This window comes from Buceros rhinoceros, unplaced genomic scaffold (assembly GCF_000710305.1).
Source record: "Buceros rhinoceros silvestris isolate BGI_N320 unplaced genomic scaffold, ASM71030v1 scaffold7374, whole genome shotgun sequence".
Taxonomy (NCBI): domain Eukaryota; kingdom Metazoa; phylum Chordata; class Aves; order Bucerotiformes; family Bucerotidae; genus Buceros; species Buceros rhinoceros.
In genome coordinates, this window is record NW_010410032.1 from 153,500 (window position 1) to 173,539 (window position 20,040).

The following is a 20,040-nucleotide window of genomic DNA, read 5'->3' on the forward strand; positions in this document are numbered from 1 at the left end:
AAAAAAGTTCCCCTGCCCCCCCCCCCCCCCCCCCCCCCGATTTTATTACTGGGCACAACATCACGTGCTGTGGAACACCTCTTTGGTCAGCTGGAGTCCGCTGTCCTGGCTGTGTCCCCTCCCAACGTCTCATGCACCCCCAACCTGCTCGCTGGTGGGGCAGCAGGAGAAACGGAAAAGGGCTTGGCTCTGTGTGAGCACTGCTGGCAGGAACTGAGCCATCCCGCTGTCATCGGCCCTGGGCTGGGCACACACCAAAACCACAGCCCCATGGGAGCTGCTATGAAGAAAATTAACTCTGCCCCAGCCAAAACCAGTGCAGCCAGTAAACCAGCTCTGTAAGGTCAGAAGTTGCATTTGTTTGTGAGGCACCAGATCAAATTTGTGTTTTGCTAATAATATTCTTATATGTTTTTACTGGGAAGCCAAATATTTGCAGTTTACTGATGTCCAAGTGAAACTGGAGGAACGTGACCCATTAGCTACAGCTAATGTTACATTTGCTCCTAATCTCTGGTTTTTTTCTCAATTCCTTTACTCCCTTTGTATTACCAGCATGTCCATCTAAAACAGGTAAATTCATTCTTGTTGTGCCACCATCACTTTATTTTAAAAAATAATAAAAAAGTTAGACAGTCCACATAAGATTTGTATTTCTGTAGCAACATTAAAATGCCAGCTCGTTTGTTCCCTGGTATCTTCACAAACTGTAAGGCACTGTAAATGTGGTATTTTTGAAAAAATACTGTTTGTTTGCGGGTGCACGCCCGGCCCTGACTTCACTGGCATTTTACTCACACTCTTGCGCTAATGTAAGTGATCAAAGTGTCAAATAGGGAGAATCGGGTCCTGGCTCAACTTACACTCAGCCCTCTGCGCTACATCTTCCCGAACCACACTGCAAAGGTCTCTGAACGCCCCCAGCACTTCGGGGTTTCCTCTCGGAGATTTCTGCCTTCCCAGATAATTGCTTCTGAACCTGGATAATTTGTATTTAATTACTGACGAATGTGCGTGCGCTCAATCAGTAATTTGACCCGGGAAAAAAAGCAGGAGATACTGTGATCTGCGTAGTAATAATCACACACATTTCCCATCGTTTAGGTCTGTAAGAACTCCTGACATTTGAAGCTGTCCTACCGAGTTGCCATGGCAACAAGAAAAAAAGAACTCGTCAGATCTGAAGATTGCAGTTTACAGTTACTGTTCTTCACTACCAGGCCTCAGTTGCTCCAGATTCAGTTTAATTTGCAACCTCACTTAATCTGTCCGACTATCCATTGGTGTTCGACAGCCTCTGCCCTAACTCCGGTTATTAACGGACTCCTCTTGCAAGACGCAAGGTTTACGCGAATTTCCTCTGAATGTTAAAAGACCACGACATCTAAACAGGACCTTGGGGGAGCAGAAAGCAGATTGACTCAATTTTTTTCTATCTGTTGACTTGTTGCTATTCAACTGTTCAGAAAATATTTTGTCTGTGGGTTAGTATTTGTATATGTATGAGTGTATGTATATATATATTTATATAGAGAGAGGAGTTATACGACAGGTTTAGCTTTTATAAAATATTCATCTGGAGCGTGCAAGGAACAAAGCAGAACACCACAGCCACAGATGAATTGTACTGTTCTACCAGGGCTAAACCTACTGTATTTGCTGTCTGTAGCGTGGCCAGGAGGAGAGAGCCTATTGTGGTCCCACCGCTCCAACAGCCACTTGGTTGGCACAAGTAAAGCAGACCCAAGGCTCTGCTCTCATACCTCAGGTTCAGTGAACAAGAAACGCATGGCCCTCTGGCCCCTTTCTGCTCTCAGCTGCTCTCCTCACACCTCAAATACAATTTAGGATCCAGCAGAAGCGCAGCGCTTCTCTCCCAGTTCGGCGGGAGCAGCGCGGGGCGGTTCTGCGGAGCTCCGGTTTGTGAGGAAGCGGAGAGCCGCCAGCTGTGACCAGCACCACGAGGGTCGCCACCTACAGCAGTGGCAGGGCTGGGGCTGGTGTCGAGGGGCTTAAGTCAGCCAGGGCAGTTCCCAGATTTAAGTCCTCAGTCAGCTCTGCAGACACAGTTAAATGGGTTGATGTCTGCATGGGAGAAGCCGGTTAAGAACAGCAAAATAACGGGTTTCTCTGAAGCACTGGTCTCTCTCTCAGCCTCTGTGCAGCTACCGCTACATACGTAAGCGCAAGGAGGAGAACAGATGCCCTAGTCGATAAATATACTCACACACACACATATATATATACATACACACACATGTACACACAGTTACCAATCAGAGTAACAAGAGCATTTTTTGGTGTGTGTAAACTTACCACACTTGTTTGCAGACATGGAAAAAAAGGGTGTTCATTACCTATGAATAGGAATCCTTTTTTATTCTGTGAGCAGCATGTAAGGCTAAACAAAACCCCTTCTAACTGTATCAAGATGATTATCTTGTTAATAAATTGTAAATGATCCATCAAAGCTCACACCAAATTTTTATAAAATTAACACAAAAGGTATACTAGTGACAGACTGTGGCTTTTATTAGAGCTTGCCAGTAACTAGGGTAAGGTAAGTGTCTTAGACTATTTTAATAAACTTGCTTATTTAAAGTTTAAACAAGAAAGCTTCCTTATGCAATAGAACTTTGCAGCTGCATTCTTTAGTTGGCATTTTTACAGTACTTACGAGTCATACTGTATGTCGTCTTTACTACGGTGAGATTATGAGCATAATTCCACACCACGTCTATGTTTCAATAGTAAAGCTTTTTGAAAGCATTAAGAGAACTCCAAACATACATTTAGTTTTCCATAATGCTACACTAGATATTAAATGTGTGTTGGTGGTTAAAAATTGCTGTACAATAGCTTTTCTCTGACTTCCTGTATTGCACCAAATATGAAACAGGTCTTGGTTTGGTTTTGGTTTTTTTTAATCAAAAGGAGTAATAACAACAGCAACGGGGGAAAAAACGTTTGTGTGGCAAACTTCCCTAATGTTGTAGGTTTCTTGATAAGACACAAGCTGCCTTCAGACACAAACCTGTTTTTCTCTTTCAGCTTAACTCCTGCAGTCCGGACCAAGCGAAGTCTCCCACTGACCGTGTTTCTCTTGCAGCTCGCTCTGGGTGTTCCAATTGCCAAAGTGGTACTTTGAGGTTAGCGGGAGTTTCTCTTGAGCAAGGACTTCAGGAGCGGGCTGCGAGGCAGCTTCAGGCACTTCAGCGGGGAAGTGCCTGATCTCAAGTATCAACACGGGCATGCTTCTAGTTCTCTCTCCCTGCCCATGACTTATTATAATCATGTGCTGCTGTTTTATCATCTACAATCATGTCTTTTAAGAATATATAATTTTCAGGTAAATTTTTTAAAGGAAAAAACCAACAAAGGCATAATGCCACTGGATTTTCAACATGTATATTTAATGAATGCATCCAAATGCACCCAAAGATAAACTGCACCCTATGCTTTGAGCTACCAAACCTCTATCTTGAATAAAAGAAATTAGAATATCCTCCCCCACAAACACTCTTTTTCTACTTGCTTTCTTCCGCACTTTATCCAGCAAAACTCACCTCTGGAAAGACACCTGCTGACAGTAGTCTCATTTCCATCGAGTACCAGATAAAGCCACCCTTTCCTTGTTTAAACCGTGGCTCACGTAGCATTTGGTGAATCACTCCAAGGGCACCTAAAAGGAGGGACAAAGAAAAATGCTCTTCTGCTTGGAACTGCATTAACAATGGGAAAACTCTTTCTACCACTTGGTGTCCGAGGACAAGAGCTCTTTCTTCTTGGATAATACTGCAACCTTTTGACATAGAGAGAGGTCAGTATCATGGCTGAAACTCTCAATCAAGATCCATCAAAGCCTTCATTCACCATTATCACTTTATTCCTGCACCTAGATTAAAGCCTGCCAGCCTTTACTGTGTCTCTCTTAGGCCTCAGATGGAGCTAATCACCAGACTGCCTGAGCACGCAAAGAGAAGATGAAACTACCATGTTAAGGTTTCTCCCTCTCTGAACCTGAGAACAAACCCCATTTAACAAGAGATTGTGGCACTTCTGTAGCATTATACAAGTGAAGAACCATATTAGAATCTGAGTTTGCCTACCTAAATATCATTGTTGGCTGTGTCCCAAAAAATGATGCCCATTTCCTGAAATAACAGAGCAAGAACAATTTATTAGTTTTTCTACACTATCATGAAGAAGTAGAGAAGTTACAAACTCGGTTGTAATTCTTGCAGTCGTTAATTATGTTTAACATTTGTTCAGCCAAACTTGCTGCTTTTATAACATAGCACTGATTTCTACCCATCTATTTTGGTCACGACGATGTTCATTTTGGTCTATGTTTGAAGACATCTAATGCTGTCTAGAAAGGCAGAGAACTTGTTGATCTTCATTTTATAACATGCACAAAATGTCTTGTGCAAAAACCATTTTGCTTGAAGAGCGTATCTGCTATTAAAACACAAATTGGGTGTAACTATCAGTCAGAGGAGGTTATTAGCAAGACAAAGGTCTCGTTGATGGTGTACTTGCTGATCGCACCCCTGGCTGTACACCTCATGCGTGTGCTTTTACTATATGCTTACATGCAGTTATTAGTGGACATTTTGTTCAGTAACTGTAGGTCTGGAAATTAAAACAAAGGGAAACAAGCTGAATTTCCTACTGGTTACCGAGGAAAACTAGTTAAGAATGGAACACTGGCTAATACACTTTCTGAGCCCTGTTCCCATCACGTCCACACTGATGTAAATCAAAGAACAGCTCCATTACTAGAATTGTTTGAGATTCAGTTAATCATACTGAGATGAACTTTCTCACCTAAACCTCCCCACACAGGCTTTTCCTGGTCTGCTGTGAACGTAAAGCAGCACTATTTGTCACCAGATGGTTGAGTGTTTATGTATTATCGGAAGTCTGTCTTTTGTGACGCGCAGAGAAACCTACAGCCTAGATGCCTCCCACAGATGATTCACTTCCTTCACTGACCGCTTTAATGTGTCTCCAGCGTAATTTGGTTCAGCCTTCATTTGAAGTGGCTGTGGCCTGTAGTCAAGTAATTCATCCTGGTCTCCTGTGTAGTCCTTCAAGTTAGGGATCACTGTAATAGGAACCTCATTTATTAAATTACAGACTTACTTACAACCAGTTTGTAGGGCCCTAGCTTAAATGTTTTATCACTATGAAAGGAAAGACACACATTACATTAACAACTTTTACATCATTGGTCTTTCCTTTGCAAAGGCCCCCTGTTTGTGATGCTGAGCAAGCTGCCGATTTTCTTCTCAATTCCTACTAGTACAACCAGGTGCTTGGAACATAGAGAATTTTGCACACAAATAATTTTACATTACTGTTTCTTTCTGAATAGGTTTAATAATTACTTTTTTAATTAAAAAAACCTCACACGATAACTTACATTAAAGTCACATCAGCTTGAGAACACTAAGTCTAAGGCAAAACCTCTGATCCTATTGTCGCTTTATTGCATTGCTAGAAACTGCTGAGAGACACACTGTCCGATGTTAACAAAAAGATAAACAACTAAAATAGCAAGTATTTTCTTTCAATTAACTCTGTTATCCCCAGTTGTTAGAATTAACGTGCAAAGTACACTAGTAATTATCATTATAACTATTCTTCTTGAAGCAGCTATAGCTATTTTACTATGTAAAACACATAACCTGTTGACCACGCTGTTCTCTTGCCTCGCATCAAGATGTGCTAGTTGGTTTGTGTTTGTCCCGATGCAATGGAAACACTCATCCTCTCAGTGGAAGGTTACTAGTTGCACAGTTGCTATGTGTGTGTATATATGTAGATATATAGAGATATACACATGCACATATAAATATATGTATAATATATGCAGATGGAGGGAGACTAATACCACATGGGGACTTGGAATAAGCACTTTAATTCCATGAATTATGGATGAATACATAGTTAAGGGACAGCATCGAAGACATATGCCAAACCAGTCTGACTTAAAGAAAAGTAACAAGGCAAAAACCCCACACGCCAAAGCCCAGGCTTATCCCAGCTCTCATGTTGTATTTATGCTACCTTGAGCTGTCCCCTCCTCACACAAATATATCATTTGAAGATATGCGTAATGGTCTACTGACTCCTTTTTAGTTGTCTGTGTATCAGCTGGTCACCAGTAGTGGAAAGGGAAGGGTTTATAGCCAGAATTCTGCATTACTGTGCTTTCACTGGGACACCTCTGTGGGACAGTTTCATCTACCCCTTGAACATGACACTCCTCCTCTGCATCAGCAAATGACTGTATTGGATGACTGGGGCTAAAACAAATGTGGACTAAAGACAGACTCTGTATGCACACACACACACACCCCCCACCCGGCACTGTGGAGTAAGCACGTCTGGTGGACTGGGATGGGGAATTCAGTACAAACAAGCTGTGTTGTTACTGTCGGGTCAGACAGAATCCTCCTGTAAAGTCACAGTTGCCCCATAACAAACTCTGGCTCTAAGTTACCACCAAGATATTTTTTTATGGTTTTATTTCTTTTAAAAAAAAAAAAAGTTCAAGCACGGAGGAAAATACTTTGATTTTAAAGATACTTAATTCAGCTACTTTTCCAGCTAATTGTTCCTTTGGGCCCTAGTTGCTGAATTGCTTGCTGTTTCTGAGGTGTAAATAAACATTTTGATTTATGACGTGGTTGCAAAGAAACTTGTAATTTATTTGTGAAATGCTCAAATAAATGATGTATGGGCTTTTACCTTTGTCTGGGCGTAGACCTTCCTGATGCAACACGGCAGGAATGGAGCACTACAAAATGAACTTGAGGACAGCCAAAGGGTTCTGACAGCCTGAGGTAAATGCAAGGCACTCCCACCTTGTTCTAAGTAAAAAACAGTAAATTCAGCGTTCATCATCACCGTGCCGTGGTTATAGAGTGAGAATTTGGAGGGTAGCGAGGTAAATGAGGACTGACCCCAGAGAAGGCAGTAGAAGATTGTTGATCATCCATTCAGGTAACAAACGGCACTGATTTGCCCTCTAGAGCCCCACGTTCATTACAAAGCGTTGTGCTGAGCCACAGCTGGGTCAGCTGTCCCTAGGCTGGACTCCGCAGGAGCTTTAATGGATTTTTGCTGTGTTTTGTTTCTGCCTCACCTGGCCGCCTTCCCCACCTATCACCACCTATTCAGGTTACGTAGAACCGCCAGCCACACAAAGTGACCATTGCAAACAACACAGAAACAGGCTGTGCAAAGGTCAACCGGCAAGGACCATGGCAGGGTGCTGCAGGACTGCCCTTCCATCACCGCTGGCGTCGCCAATTTCAGCTGGTACTGCCATTGTCTGTAGTCATGTCTCATGCTCCTGCCCTGTGCAGGCAGAACTCTTGAGAAGTTTTGCCACACAGATGTGGTCGGCTTCCTGCCCTGATTCAGAAAACTTTACTATAAAATTTAGAGCCCTTATTGCCTTCAAGCCCAAACTGCTCTGAGCCAGGTTGCCCAAAAAGCTTGGGCAGCTTTAATCCCAGGCACTGGAAACTTCACTGACACACTTTACTGTTTTATCATGCTGTGTTCCCAGTGGCAGGACTTAAGGTTTGTGAGATACTATTTTTTTTCACTAAGCTCTCAAGTTGCCATTATGAGGGGAAGAAAGTGGGGTCTGCGTTCCTGTGCTGTCAGCTGCTCCCAGAAATCACAGAAGGGCCCAGTAGGTGAAAGAAGGAAATACTAATTCTGGCCCAGAATCCAGGGCAGGAAAAAAGCAAGAGTAGAGGGTGTATTTTCACTAGGTAGAGTGAAAATCCTACAGGAAACTGGCACCACAGGCCTGTGACATTATTCCCGCTTTACCAGGGAATTCTTTTTCCAGCACAAAGCTAAAGCCTGTTGGCTTTCTGAAATACCTGCGAGTTGTTTTGTGTGTCTTCTAGGAAGTTATCTAAAGTGACAGAGATACATAAAGCTAGAATAACCCTGAAAATAGTCTTTTACTCCTAGGAGGGAGGGCAGCACTTGAAGGAAACATTTGAGCACAAAAGCCACAGCAGTTTTCTTTCACCGAGACCCACCTCCAGCTTTTGCCTATTGCCGATGCTGTATCAGACTTTGAATCTGAAGGGGGCTTTTTAACGTGGTCCGTAATAAGTAGAGGATGAAAGAGCATACGTGAAACTTGTGGTGTAATTGAGCAAAAGGTCATTACCTGAAAGCCGCAGCATAAAAGTGTCACCTCCTTTGGTCTCAGTTGAGATCATTGTCCTAAACTAATGCTGTGCCTGGTACTGTAAGAGAGGTGTTTGAAACAGTACAAAGGTAAATCATAAGCAAGGAAAAGTTAACAGAGATACCAAATGCTGAATAGTTTTTAGCCAGATAGTTTTCTGTTGCCCTTTCAACCTTTTTCTGTCTCATCTAACACCACACGTTCCAGATTACAGTCTACTGTTACTCGACAGCTTCGCACAGTTCAAGCCAGTTACAATTTTTCCCCAGCAATAGTAAATCAGAACAGTCCCTCCTGGCTTCAATACAACCTTCTTACCTGCAGAAACAAAGCAAGGGTCATTGCTCCTGCTGTAAAGCTACTGGGATGCCCTTCCTCAACCGCCACGCCTCTGGCTGGACTCTACTCATCCACCTCCCAGTGCTCGATGACCTTCTCTGTTCCTGCGGCTACAGCAGCAAGTAAGTTACTCTGGTCCAGTTCACTGCAACTTTATGTGCTGTTTTATTACTTATGACTCATTTTGCGACCTACTGCCTCCACAAGCATTGCAGGATATCGCGTCAGTGCTGTGGCTGGATGCACCTTTTATGACTAACTGTCCAAAACAAGAAAAGCAAAAGCGTTTACTCTACTGCAAGGCATAAATCACAACATGAAATACAGCTGGACACTTACAAATAATTAATCGCTTGCAAACAGTGTTGTGCAACACCGTTACAATACTGGAGTAACTGATGTGGGGAGGGGGGTGCTCACACACAGCTTGTCGTGGTACATTTAAAGCTAAAAACCCAAACTCTCACAGTGTTGTCTTCTGAAGCTGACTCCACATATTTTTAACAGGTGGATAATGAAAGAAAAGTAGACAGTGCTTATGGACTGGATTACATCCTCAGGTCACTAACAGGCTTTTAAGAGCTGAGCTTTTATAAACGTGTCCATTGCTGTTGACACCTGCGACCTCACTTCACACCAGCAGCCACTTTTTATACCAGGTTAATTTGGCATTCCAGTTTTCTTGCCAACTTGATCCTTGCTGTAACTGATCTGCTGGGGACAGTGGTAGGATAACAAGTCCAGCCTGCACTTGGAAATGCCAGCAAATCCAATAGTGCCTCTTTGTACACAAATAAATAAATAAAGGATCACATCAGCTGGGTCTCATTCTTTGTGATATTTGATCAGCTGCAGTAAAGCAACAGTGCTGTAAGTCACCTTCCAAGCAGCAATAAAACAAGGATTATAACCTGCCTTGAGGTTACAGCGTGTATTATTGACTTGGCCAGTACCAAAGGAGTTACCCTTTGGTGGGATTTGAACACCTAATTCCCAGTGGCACCACTAAAACTCCAGAAGCCTAAGAGCTGAAATCCCACCCCTGCACTCCAACTCTCCTTCCCACACCCAATAAAATAATTATTTAATTATAATCTTTTTTTTTTTAAGTCATCATGAGCTCCTATACACTGAAATGTTTCCTGTATGTCCAAGGTAACTTAATTGTCATCTTTCATATTGAGCAAAACCTCTGGAGAACACGTGCCCCAATTAACAGAAACTCAGCCTCACGTACACTGGATTGCCGCAAAGAAAAAAGAACAAGACTGGGGATATTTAATTCATATGGGAATAACAGAGAACATGAGAGTCCACAGCTAAAGCAAAGGATAGCTGAGAGGTTGTAGAAATTAGAATAACCCCCATTAAAAGCCTAAAGGAAAGATTTAGACTTCACACGTTCAAGCTGCGACTATTAGCTACACCACGTAAGAACGAACCAGTGCTGGAAAGCTCGGTCATGGTGCCTGGCAAGTTTTGCCACTGCTAGTAACAGCAAAACCTGCAGTAATCCGTATGAAAATGGCTTGCTCTTGGATCCTGCTCAGGGAAGCTGAAACAGTAACGGCTCTAGGAAGAAATCCTTTGAGCTGGGAAAAAGACCCTCCAGTCGCAGCCCTGCCAAGGGCTTCATGCAGCTGCTCACCACCACAGTGGTGGAGCTGACTATAGGATTTTGACCTGTGTGTACCCGTCAAGCTGTGTTCTCTTGTGTCTTTCACCCCAGCAGACCAAGGGCACCATCTTCTCACTGTTTCAGTGTCAGGGACAGAACTGCAATACAAAGGTAGAAATACAGAAACAGAGGGCACAGTGCAAAACCATCCCGCCAGTAGAGCCAGTTGGAGACTTACCCTCCTGGCAAGCACAGCTGCCTCACCATGATGACCACAGAGCCAGGGGGCAGCGACACCTCAGGCAGGTGTACCTCAACCTCAGGCAGGCACCAGCATGAAAGCAGAACCCTCCCCAGAGGAGGGACTACCTCCCAGACACGGGGCTGGGGAGGGTGGGTAGCCCTGTGGTCATGCGGCAACTGAGCGATTGTCAGACTGGCCCAGACTCTTGCACCTTTTATTGGTCCTGATGTGCACATCAAGCCCTGCACAGTGACAGCATCTGTACAACATGAGTAGACTCCATCCCTCATGAGCAAACGAAACAACAGTGTTACGTGGAGGGGGGTGGTTTTGGGTTTGTTGGTTTTTTTTTTTTTTGGTTGGTTGGGTGTTGGTCTGCCCACCTCTATCTCACTCAATTAAGACAGTTCTCATCATCCAGTGTTTGTGCCGTTAACATCCAGTCATCATTCTTGCACTGATGCTCTAGCACCTTCCTGAAGAGCCGTCAGGCCTTACTCTCTCATCAGGTCTGTGATCATCCTGCTTTTAATGGTAGTTGTCTGTCACCATTTGCACAACTCTGGGCTGTGGTACTTTCTCACACTCTTAACTGCTGGTCCTTGGCACTGTGAACTTTGTTCTTTAGCAGAGGAGCACTGAGGACCTGAAGCTAATGAAAACGTGTGCTGCACACAGCTCTGTCCTCTGGGTAGAGGGGATGCAATCTGAGGCTTCTTTTCTTCAGTTCTTTCGTTCTTCAGTTTTAAACCACAGTCTCTTACTGCAGCTCTTCTTCATCCCTTGACCTCCTCAGGCTAAAGGAGAGAGGGAGGCAGTATGTGCCTTTACGTGCCATTTAGCAAAGATATAACTCACCTATAACAAAGATAGATAGATTTCTTGTTCGAATCAAAGTATTAAAATAGGTGTGCGTATATATAAGCAGCTAAGGTGATGAGTTTCATTATCCACCACACACAAAATAAAAGGCTATTTTGTTAATTGCTTATTAAACAGTGAATACTCATTAAAAGCCCATGTCATTGGGAAAAAAATAGTACGATGCAATTAAACTGTACTACAGACTAATTAATATGGGAACTGGGGCAATTCAAATACCTTTAAAGAGACGGAAGTGGGGACAGTAGGCAGCACGGACTGGCACCAGTCATCCTCATTAGCCTAGCAGCTGGATTTTCTGCTACTTTGGGGTTTTGCTGAGGGTTCTCTTTCTTGGTTTCTGTTTCAAAGGAAATCTGTGAGGAAAAAATGTTTTCTAATGTGACTCTTCAAGAAGTTTGGAAAAATGCTCTTTAAAAAGAGAAAGGTAATAGATTCACATATTACCCCTGTAACACAGAACTCTCACTTTGTTTCTGAAGAGACCCACTCTTGGCACTCTGCATCTCTCCTTTTCAAAGTAAATCTGAAATACCCTAAGACTTAATACTATAAAATTCTCAGCCTGCTTATCTCTTCAGCCATGGAGCATCATTTCCCTATGGGAGATCCCCGTTTTAGTTTGTTCTTAGCAAAGGCCACCGTGTCAAGAAGCATTCTTAGAAGTTGTCCTATTTCTTGTGAGTCACAAGACATTTAGCAGTTATAAATCAGACTTTCATGAAAAGCATTTTTCTGCCTTTCTCATAACTGAGATGAAAGAAGAATGCCAAACCTCTAAGGAAATACCACTGAAGGGGCCAACTAGCATTTTTATTATTGTTATTTGCTAAGCATTCAATTCAGAAGTTAACCTGGTTAGAAGTAGGATGTCACAAGTCAAGACTGTGAAACTTGCTGCTCACTTTTCATAGCAGTAGCATCACACTGACAGTTAAGAAGCAGAGGGCCACATTGCACAGATCTGCTAAAAGTAGTTGTTTACCCCAAACCCAGGGTGGGCTTTAGCCAAGCCAAAGTCTGATGCTGCTGGTGGTGTTTATGAGCTGTTTCTCTAAAAGTCTGGGTCTTGTTTTCTGCCTTGGTGGGAACATCACAAACCAGCCTACTCTGACTGCTGCCCTTTGGAGGTCAGTCTTTCATTACATAACACTTTACTGTTTGCTGTTCCAACCAGAAGTAAAGTGTAGGTCTAAAATGTTCTTAGCATCTGACGTTTGACCGACCAAAGAGTTTGGAAGCCCAGCTGGCTGACTTGCTGTCACTTTACACCTTGTATGCATTTATACAACTGGGGCACAGCAGAGGAGCTTTGATTCACTAGTATTTTCCTCCCAGTCTGTAGAATTGTAAATTACTCTGCAGGATGACAAACACCACTCTGGCTGCGACATCATTGTGTTACATCGCTGTGTTAGGAAGCAAAATCCATTCATGGATACTCATTCCATAGACATGTCCCTGGCCTAACACAATGGGCTTCTTTCAACCCCTTTCTTGTATTTCACTCTGTTATTTCTCTGTTAATAAATAAATAAGATACCCATTGGTTTATGGCTCTAAGAGATGAAAGAACTCTTTTTTTTTCATATCATTGTGTAGTGCTGGTGGAGTCTGGCAACAGTTGGAGTCTGGCTCAGACTTCTGTTCTGTTTTCCTTATTAGCATTTGGCTTGGCTGTCCCTGCCAAAGTCTCCTGGACATTTCTGAACTCTGTGAATTGCTGCAAATATTGCAACGTCCAAGTGTGAAATGAACTGCACGGAAACTCCTGGGGAGCCTGTTAACAGTGGATTAACAGTAACCTCAAGTTCACTGGAAACAACAGACACCTGTTCAATGTGGAACATGTTCTTAAACTGACTCTCAATTATCACCGCATATTTTAGCGTCATTTTTGCACCTTATCTAAGACCTACCATGAGCTTTGGAAGCCTGTTTACTAATTCAAAACCAGCCTTCACAAACCAAGACAAGAATAAGACTATGAAGAACTAGAATATACAAATAACTTCGCATTTCAAAAGGATTCTAGAAATACGTGTTATTGGTTGTGATTCTGGTTTACTTGAATGTGACTTGAGATGGCAACTTGTATAAGCCACATGCTTCATCTTAATAATCTCAATAACTACCTCCAAGGTACTACAATTGTGTAAGAAAGACTTGGTTTAAACAAAAAAAAAAAGAAATTAAGCTGACCAAAGAAAATGGTAAGCAGAACTCCAGAAAACCTTTCTTGTAAGAGTGGAATACCTTAAACATTTAATAATTATAGTCCGTACTTTTAGACGGAAGCTAAACCTTAATGTCTGAAAGTATTTTTAAAGTATTACATGTTTTAAACCATCATCTGCATTATAAATAAATCTGTATTATTAAAAGCCCGCTACGAAAGACATCTGTATTCATGGAGTGGCCCAGGAATGACGTGGAGCTCTGGAGAAACGCATGTGCTGGATGTCAGGACTGCAGAACAGCTCTTTCCCACTCTGGAGCAGTTTCCCACTCAGGAGCTGACGCAAGGTCTGTGATTTCACCACTTTTTTATACACCTCGCAGCATCTGTGCAGCCCCTGCTGCACAGTAAGGCACCGTGTCCTCCCTGTAAGAAGGGGTTCTTGAACAGGAGGAATTGTGATGAAATCCTGTGGCCCCTCCAGCCTGCTGCCATAAGGACAGAGCAAAGTCTGCCAGTGAACGAATCCCACAGAGCAGTGGTGTACTGCGACGGTGGACAAGTCTAGACAGCGAACTGTTTATTGACACCCAGTAAATCGATCAGCCAGGGAGGTTTTCATTCTTTACAGTCCATGGGTCGGCCACTTGTGCACGTCTGAACTAGCTAGAGGTGAGTTTTGCCTTCCTGTCCACTTGATAGCTCTGTCACCCAATCTCAGCTGGCTTTTTTGTAATTCCTCCAGCCTGATCCAAACTGTCTCTGAATAATGGTTAATGATTAATGTCCTATTAACCATGGTCTTCCTCCTGAATATTTAACTACTTGGACAGCAGGATGGTGTATTTCCATTTTATCCCTACTAGACAAATTTAATTTCCAAATGGAATCGAGAAGCTTTGAGACTGACATGTCTTTCTAATCACAAAGAGCAATACTTGATCTTCACATCCTTCAGGACTGGAACACAAGTAATGAGCATTCCTAAGGATGGGGAGGTGAGAGAGATAATTTGCCACCACATGACTGAGTGAATAATATTGAACATTTGATGGCTGAATTGTTGTCTCTTGTATGTTAGACAGAGTCATCTGTGCATGGAATTATCTTCCAGTTACAGAGATTGCTCAAATAACAATCGAGAGGTATGTACATACACCCCACATAGAACTGTCTACGCACAATTGTAATAACAATGCGAGAAATGCTGAAATCGCACTTGAGTCAAGTCTTTGTTCCATCATAGCTAGGAAGAGTTTTTAGTGGGGAGCTGTTACGGCTATCAAACATTAGGATAACCTAGAAGAACTCTCCTCCGCTGATGTTGGGCCATAGGTATGGCAGCTGCATGTATAGGCAGACATGTTCCTATGTCAGAGAGAAGAAATCTCTTTTCCTGCGCTTTCTAGAGGGAGAGGGGTTTTTTTTAATAAAATACTGCTTCATCTCTGTAAACTAACGCTTACCCACACATAACAGTAAATGTTGGCAGATACCACATTCTGTATAACATCAGAAATTCGGGCTGACACATACAATAGGCCAAGAATATTTTTAAGGACATGCTATTCACCTTGTAAGAGATCTAAGGAACTGTATTTGGGAGTGCAATTGGTCCCACCACGAAGACATCTTTTCTTCAATAATAACTATCAATGTGTAATTTGGAACCTACAGATTAAAAATATATAGCCTGATCTCTAGAGTTATGTTCACGGGGCACTTTTATTCTGCCGGGCACAGGAAAGAAACACATATATCACCAGATACATTCCTCTTTGATTTTTCTTCACCTAATCTTCTTGCCCCTCTCCCCCCACAAGTGATGCTCTGTTAGTTCTTTCCTGCTTTCTTGTTAACATTTCAGATCCACATTCTCTACTGAACCTGCATTCAGACAAGCCACACTGACACCAACACCAGATTTATGAGCGGAAAATGTGTTCGCTTTACTGCTAATCACCATTAGTTGCCACTGTTTCCCGTGTTGAGTAACTTGCATTATCATCCCTGCCGTGCTGCATGCTTGATCTCTTACCTCTATCACTCACCCTCTGTTAACTTCTCCCTTCACCTCATTTCTGGGTTACGTCTTTGATAGACAAAGTGATTATTTTCAGCCAATGATCCAATTTACACACAAAATAAAATACCCCCCAAATCATTCACGATTGCCTTAATTTCAAATAGCTTAATCTGGCACTTACTGATGGTGTTTTCTAATGGAGCATCTCATTTCCTCCTTTCTTCTCATTTCTCTGCAGTCACACCGGTTGTAATCTAACAATGAACGAGATAGATTGATTAAACGGTTCAGTTATGCATGAAACAGTCCCAACTGGAAAAACATTGGTGGTTAAATATTACACTGCTGTATATATTACCTGAAACATGAGCATGACTAACAGAGCCGTCAGAGCCCTTTGAAAATGCCTCTCTGGTCAGAATAGTGCAGGTTTACTGACACGTTATTTTGCCATGCCAGCTCTAATTAAGCCTCTCTGATTACTTCTCTGTCAAGGGTTTCAGGTTGAAGACACTATCTGCTGTGGGTGTATAAATGCCCTGTAGAATAGTAGGAGGGAAAGGTCTGTAAGGAAATGTTAACGCTTTTATTAGACCACGTGACCTAATTGGGAAAACAGACAAGTTTTTGGACATGTGGGATCTTGGCTAAATATCAATGACGAATGATTTTACTGCACATCCAAAAGAACAGCCATTTTGTTCTTACTCACCTGTCTCAGCTGATAAAGGTATTATAAACCCTTCCTGTCTCATATCCTCTGTCTTTGAAACCAGCTACATCGAAAGGACATCCACCGAAGAAAAGGAGCCCTCTGATGAATGGACTTGTCTTAGGTTGGGTCTGTTTGCAGCAAACTAAAGAGGAACTAAAGCAAATTAAACAGCTTCTACTCTATACCATTTTGCCCTGGAAAATCGTTAATTCTTTTCTGCAGAGCAGAACAGAACAGAACAGCTCCAGCAAGGAATGTCTCCTCCAAAAGTGCCATAGATTGCTGACGAGGGCTCTCTGCTAGATACTGGGTGCTCGATCCTTGCAGAGTCCCAGGGAAAGAAAGAAATGCAGTGTGTATTTCCTCACTTTGAAGGACCCTCTCCTACATCCACTGGGTAACTTTTATACTCTTTGAGCTATAGGTAGGCTATGAGGACATCTGCAATTCAGCTCTTGCTCAGCCTTGCCAAGAACAAAAGCCTTCTAGGCGCATCTTAGAAAAACACAACAAAAAACCCCTTCAGTACTCAAAGGACTTCTAACCTGGAAAGAGGCGGCAGCTGTAGATTGCAGCGGTTGCGAAGCATCTGTCTTTACGGCAGGTTTGGACTCGGGTGTATATCAGCCACGAACATATGACCTGGCTTTCCATGCATCAGTGTAAGATTATGGAGAAATATCCTCTATGGACTCTTAAGTGCAAGTGCTATTGAGTTTGAGGTACAAACTATCAAGAATAAGCTGATTATCTTTTACCTGTTATTGTTCCTGGTAATGCTGTCACCATGATTCCCATGGTCACCATGCATCTCACCAAGCCTAGAATTTTGATTTGCATTTATTTGATCAGTTGAAGTGGTCAAACCTGGGTAAAAAGTACAGTACTCAATGTAAGAAATATGAGGAGGAGGAACCAGGGTCCAAAATAAATTCCACTTTTCAAGTTCACATCCTAATTTAAATCGGGATAAAAGGGTATAACCCTACTCTCAGGGGTTCAGTTGTGAACAAGATTGGGCTGCAGGTAGAATCTAACTACCACATGGCTTTAAATGGTTATTGCTTGAAAGGCTGGTGCCAGAATGACAGTTAGGTTCCTACTTTAGAGTAAAAAACCAACCAACCAAACAAAAAAAAGACAAGAAGAAAGAAAACAACCCCAAAAATGAAAACACAAAACCACCCCACTAAAACCCACACGCCAAAGACTACAGTAATGTCTGCAAAGTGCACACGTTTAGCAGCAAAACCCTTCTGTTGTACACAGTTACTATAAATCATCCTGTGCCATTACTTTACTGTGGCCTTTGTAGCTCTTTTGCTGTGGCCTTGGCTTTTCTAATTTAAACACTTTCGCTGGAACTTTAATTTGTCAGGGAATAATAAAATATTTGCAAAATACACAGTATTCAGATCAAACTGATAACAGACCCAAGTTCTAATCGTATTCAGCATTTGTGTTCTTTTAAGTGTAGAGACATAATAAAATAATTCCATAACATAAAAGCTTGATGAAAGTGGCAATTAAAAAGGAATTGATCTGATACATCGTGTTCTTCACATTACCGTGCTCTGTAAAATGTAAATCTCTATCGCTAAAGCTTTCGTTTCCCATCTTGATTAGGCAAATCTTGAAAACAATAATCATTTTTCACTAAAGTGAGCCTTTATTATGGTGTAGAAAGAGTGCACTATGGATATTACATTTTCCACAGAAGACTGGCTTTCACATTACTGTTTGCTATTAGTGTTTTTCATGTCACTCCATCATACTGTCTTTCACTCAAATACTGCATTTGTTGGAGCAGATGGAAAGTTAGTTTAAATTAATTGAAAGCATGCTGTGCACAGCTTGTGGTCCCAAGAACACGCAAAGAAGAAAGGAAGATACATCAATTTCCTTTCTAACATACCTATAACTGTAAGAAGAGAGATCTCTTCAGAAATCATCAAGATATTATGCTGCTGCTTTTTCTTTTTTTTTTTCTTTAAGCAAGCTACACTGCTTTGATTCACACAAGAGGAGGAGGATGTCGTGAAATAGTCTGGACACGTACCATTTGAAAAAATAAATTCTGCCTGGGAAGAATCATTATAAAATGACAGAGAAAGCCAGTACTTATTGTTTTGTTTCTGTGCTCTTTACAGTCCTTAGGAATATTGACAAGTTTGAAGGCTAATTACCTCCTCGCCTCTTTTAGTTATTGCTACTACCTCTACTTGGTTCCTCAGCATTTCTTCTGTCATCACTGAAAACCTTCTCTGTTCTCCGAGCCAACAGCCAAATACATCATTAATGTCTGCATCACTTGTTTACCTGACACTGAGGTGGGCAAACTCATCCGCTGCTTCAGAGCGATCAGGACGGGGCCATTCTTCAGTATCTTTACAGGCAAAAGCAGCTTCTAAACTATAACAGGATAAATCATTTAATGAACAGTGGCTTTTTGACCCAGCAATAAAGGAAATTTTTATTAATTTATTAATTTGGTATTTTATTATTTTTTTAACAAAATATCCCAAGTATTTGTTTCATAGTGGAGTAAAAAGCGAGGGTGAGAGGAAGGAGGTGTCGGGGAGAACTGTTTCTATGATGGGTGGCAGCTGTTTGGTTCGTGCGCTCCGTTCCACTGAAAAGGCTGCAGCGGGGCAGGTGGGAGGAAGGTTTTGTACCTACATCTACGTGACCCCGGCCGAGGGGAAACCCTCTGGCAGGAACAGGAGTGCTTCCATCTTGTAAAACAACTGGAACTGCGGAAATCAATGAGGAAAAGCAGATTCCGGAGTGTGAGGTGGGAAAAACAGGCAGAAAACAAGAAACCTGCAACACAAATCTGCTGGTCGTGGCAGGGAGCAGATGCAGAGTCAAGCTTTAGGAGTGATGGGCAGAAGAAAGTGTCATGTCCCAGAGGGACTTACGCAGAACTTGATGCAAACATGAAACATGCTGACATTTGTTGGACTGCAGAAGACCTCAAGGGTCCTGCACGATAGTGGTGAGAGCTCTGTCATCTGAATGTCTTGCAGAGTTTTCTCTGTTTCAAATGCAGCTCTGTTCTGGTTTGCATTCAGATAAAAGCTGGCTTTTGAGTTTTAGACCCCTTCTGCTGACCTCGGTGTCTCTTTCTCACACATCTCATCTCTTTGGTATCTCAACACCAGCCAGTTTCCTTTTCCTCTCCAAAAAGGTCAAAAGGGAAGAAGAGGGGGGAAAACATTTTTTACATTTGCTCTTTCAGTCTTGAAGAACTCCAAGGTTGAAGTGGAACAAAATTAAGACAATACACTTTGGTTTTACAAAAGTAAAAAAACCAAACCTAAATACATCCCACTTTTTTATCCATATTAATGAGGTTATTTTACATTTACTTTGGGGGGAAAGGTTATTTTATATTGAGGCATTTTCCCCCTCCCCATTCTGAATGTATATATTGAACTTTTATTGTTGGGGGCCTTATTTCTGCTACTCACTGAGCACATTTGACTATCTCTACTCTGTGAGGATCAAGTACATCTCTAGCAACTGCAAATGAAAAAGATAAAATAAGGCAAACCTTTCCCATTCCAACCTGTCTGTCTTCATCTTCCATCTTTCCAGAGAGCCTTCAGACATTGCAGCTGAGCCTATCTTCTTTTTGTTGTGATCTGATGAAATCACTTACCCTCCACAAACGTTTGCTTCTTGTGTTAGATGTTCCTGAAAGTCAAGTGTACTCTTGTAAGACTTTACAAATTTTTTGCCTCATTTACTTTATTTCTTCCACAATGTCTCCGTATCTCCTGGCTCTTCATGAGACTTTTATTT

At 42.1% G+C, this 20,040-nt stretch overlaps 1 protein-coding gene across 1 annotated transcript in view; it reads left to right on the forward strand.

Annotated features, from left to right (window-relative positions):
* Positions 1-1,411, forward strand: part of CDH13 (cadherin 13) — a gene marked incomplete at its 5' end in the record, with an annotated part of 144,361 nt that extends 142,950 nt beyond the window's left edge. Inside the window, one exon of the mRNA XM_010135446.1 lies at positions 1,105-1,411. Coding sequence (XP_010133748.1) covers positions 1,105-1,112 — 8 coding nt within the window. The remainder of the gene's footprint in view (positions 1-1,104) is intronic.
* Between the last annotated feature and the right edge of the window lie 18,629 nt (positions 1,412-20,040).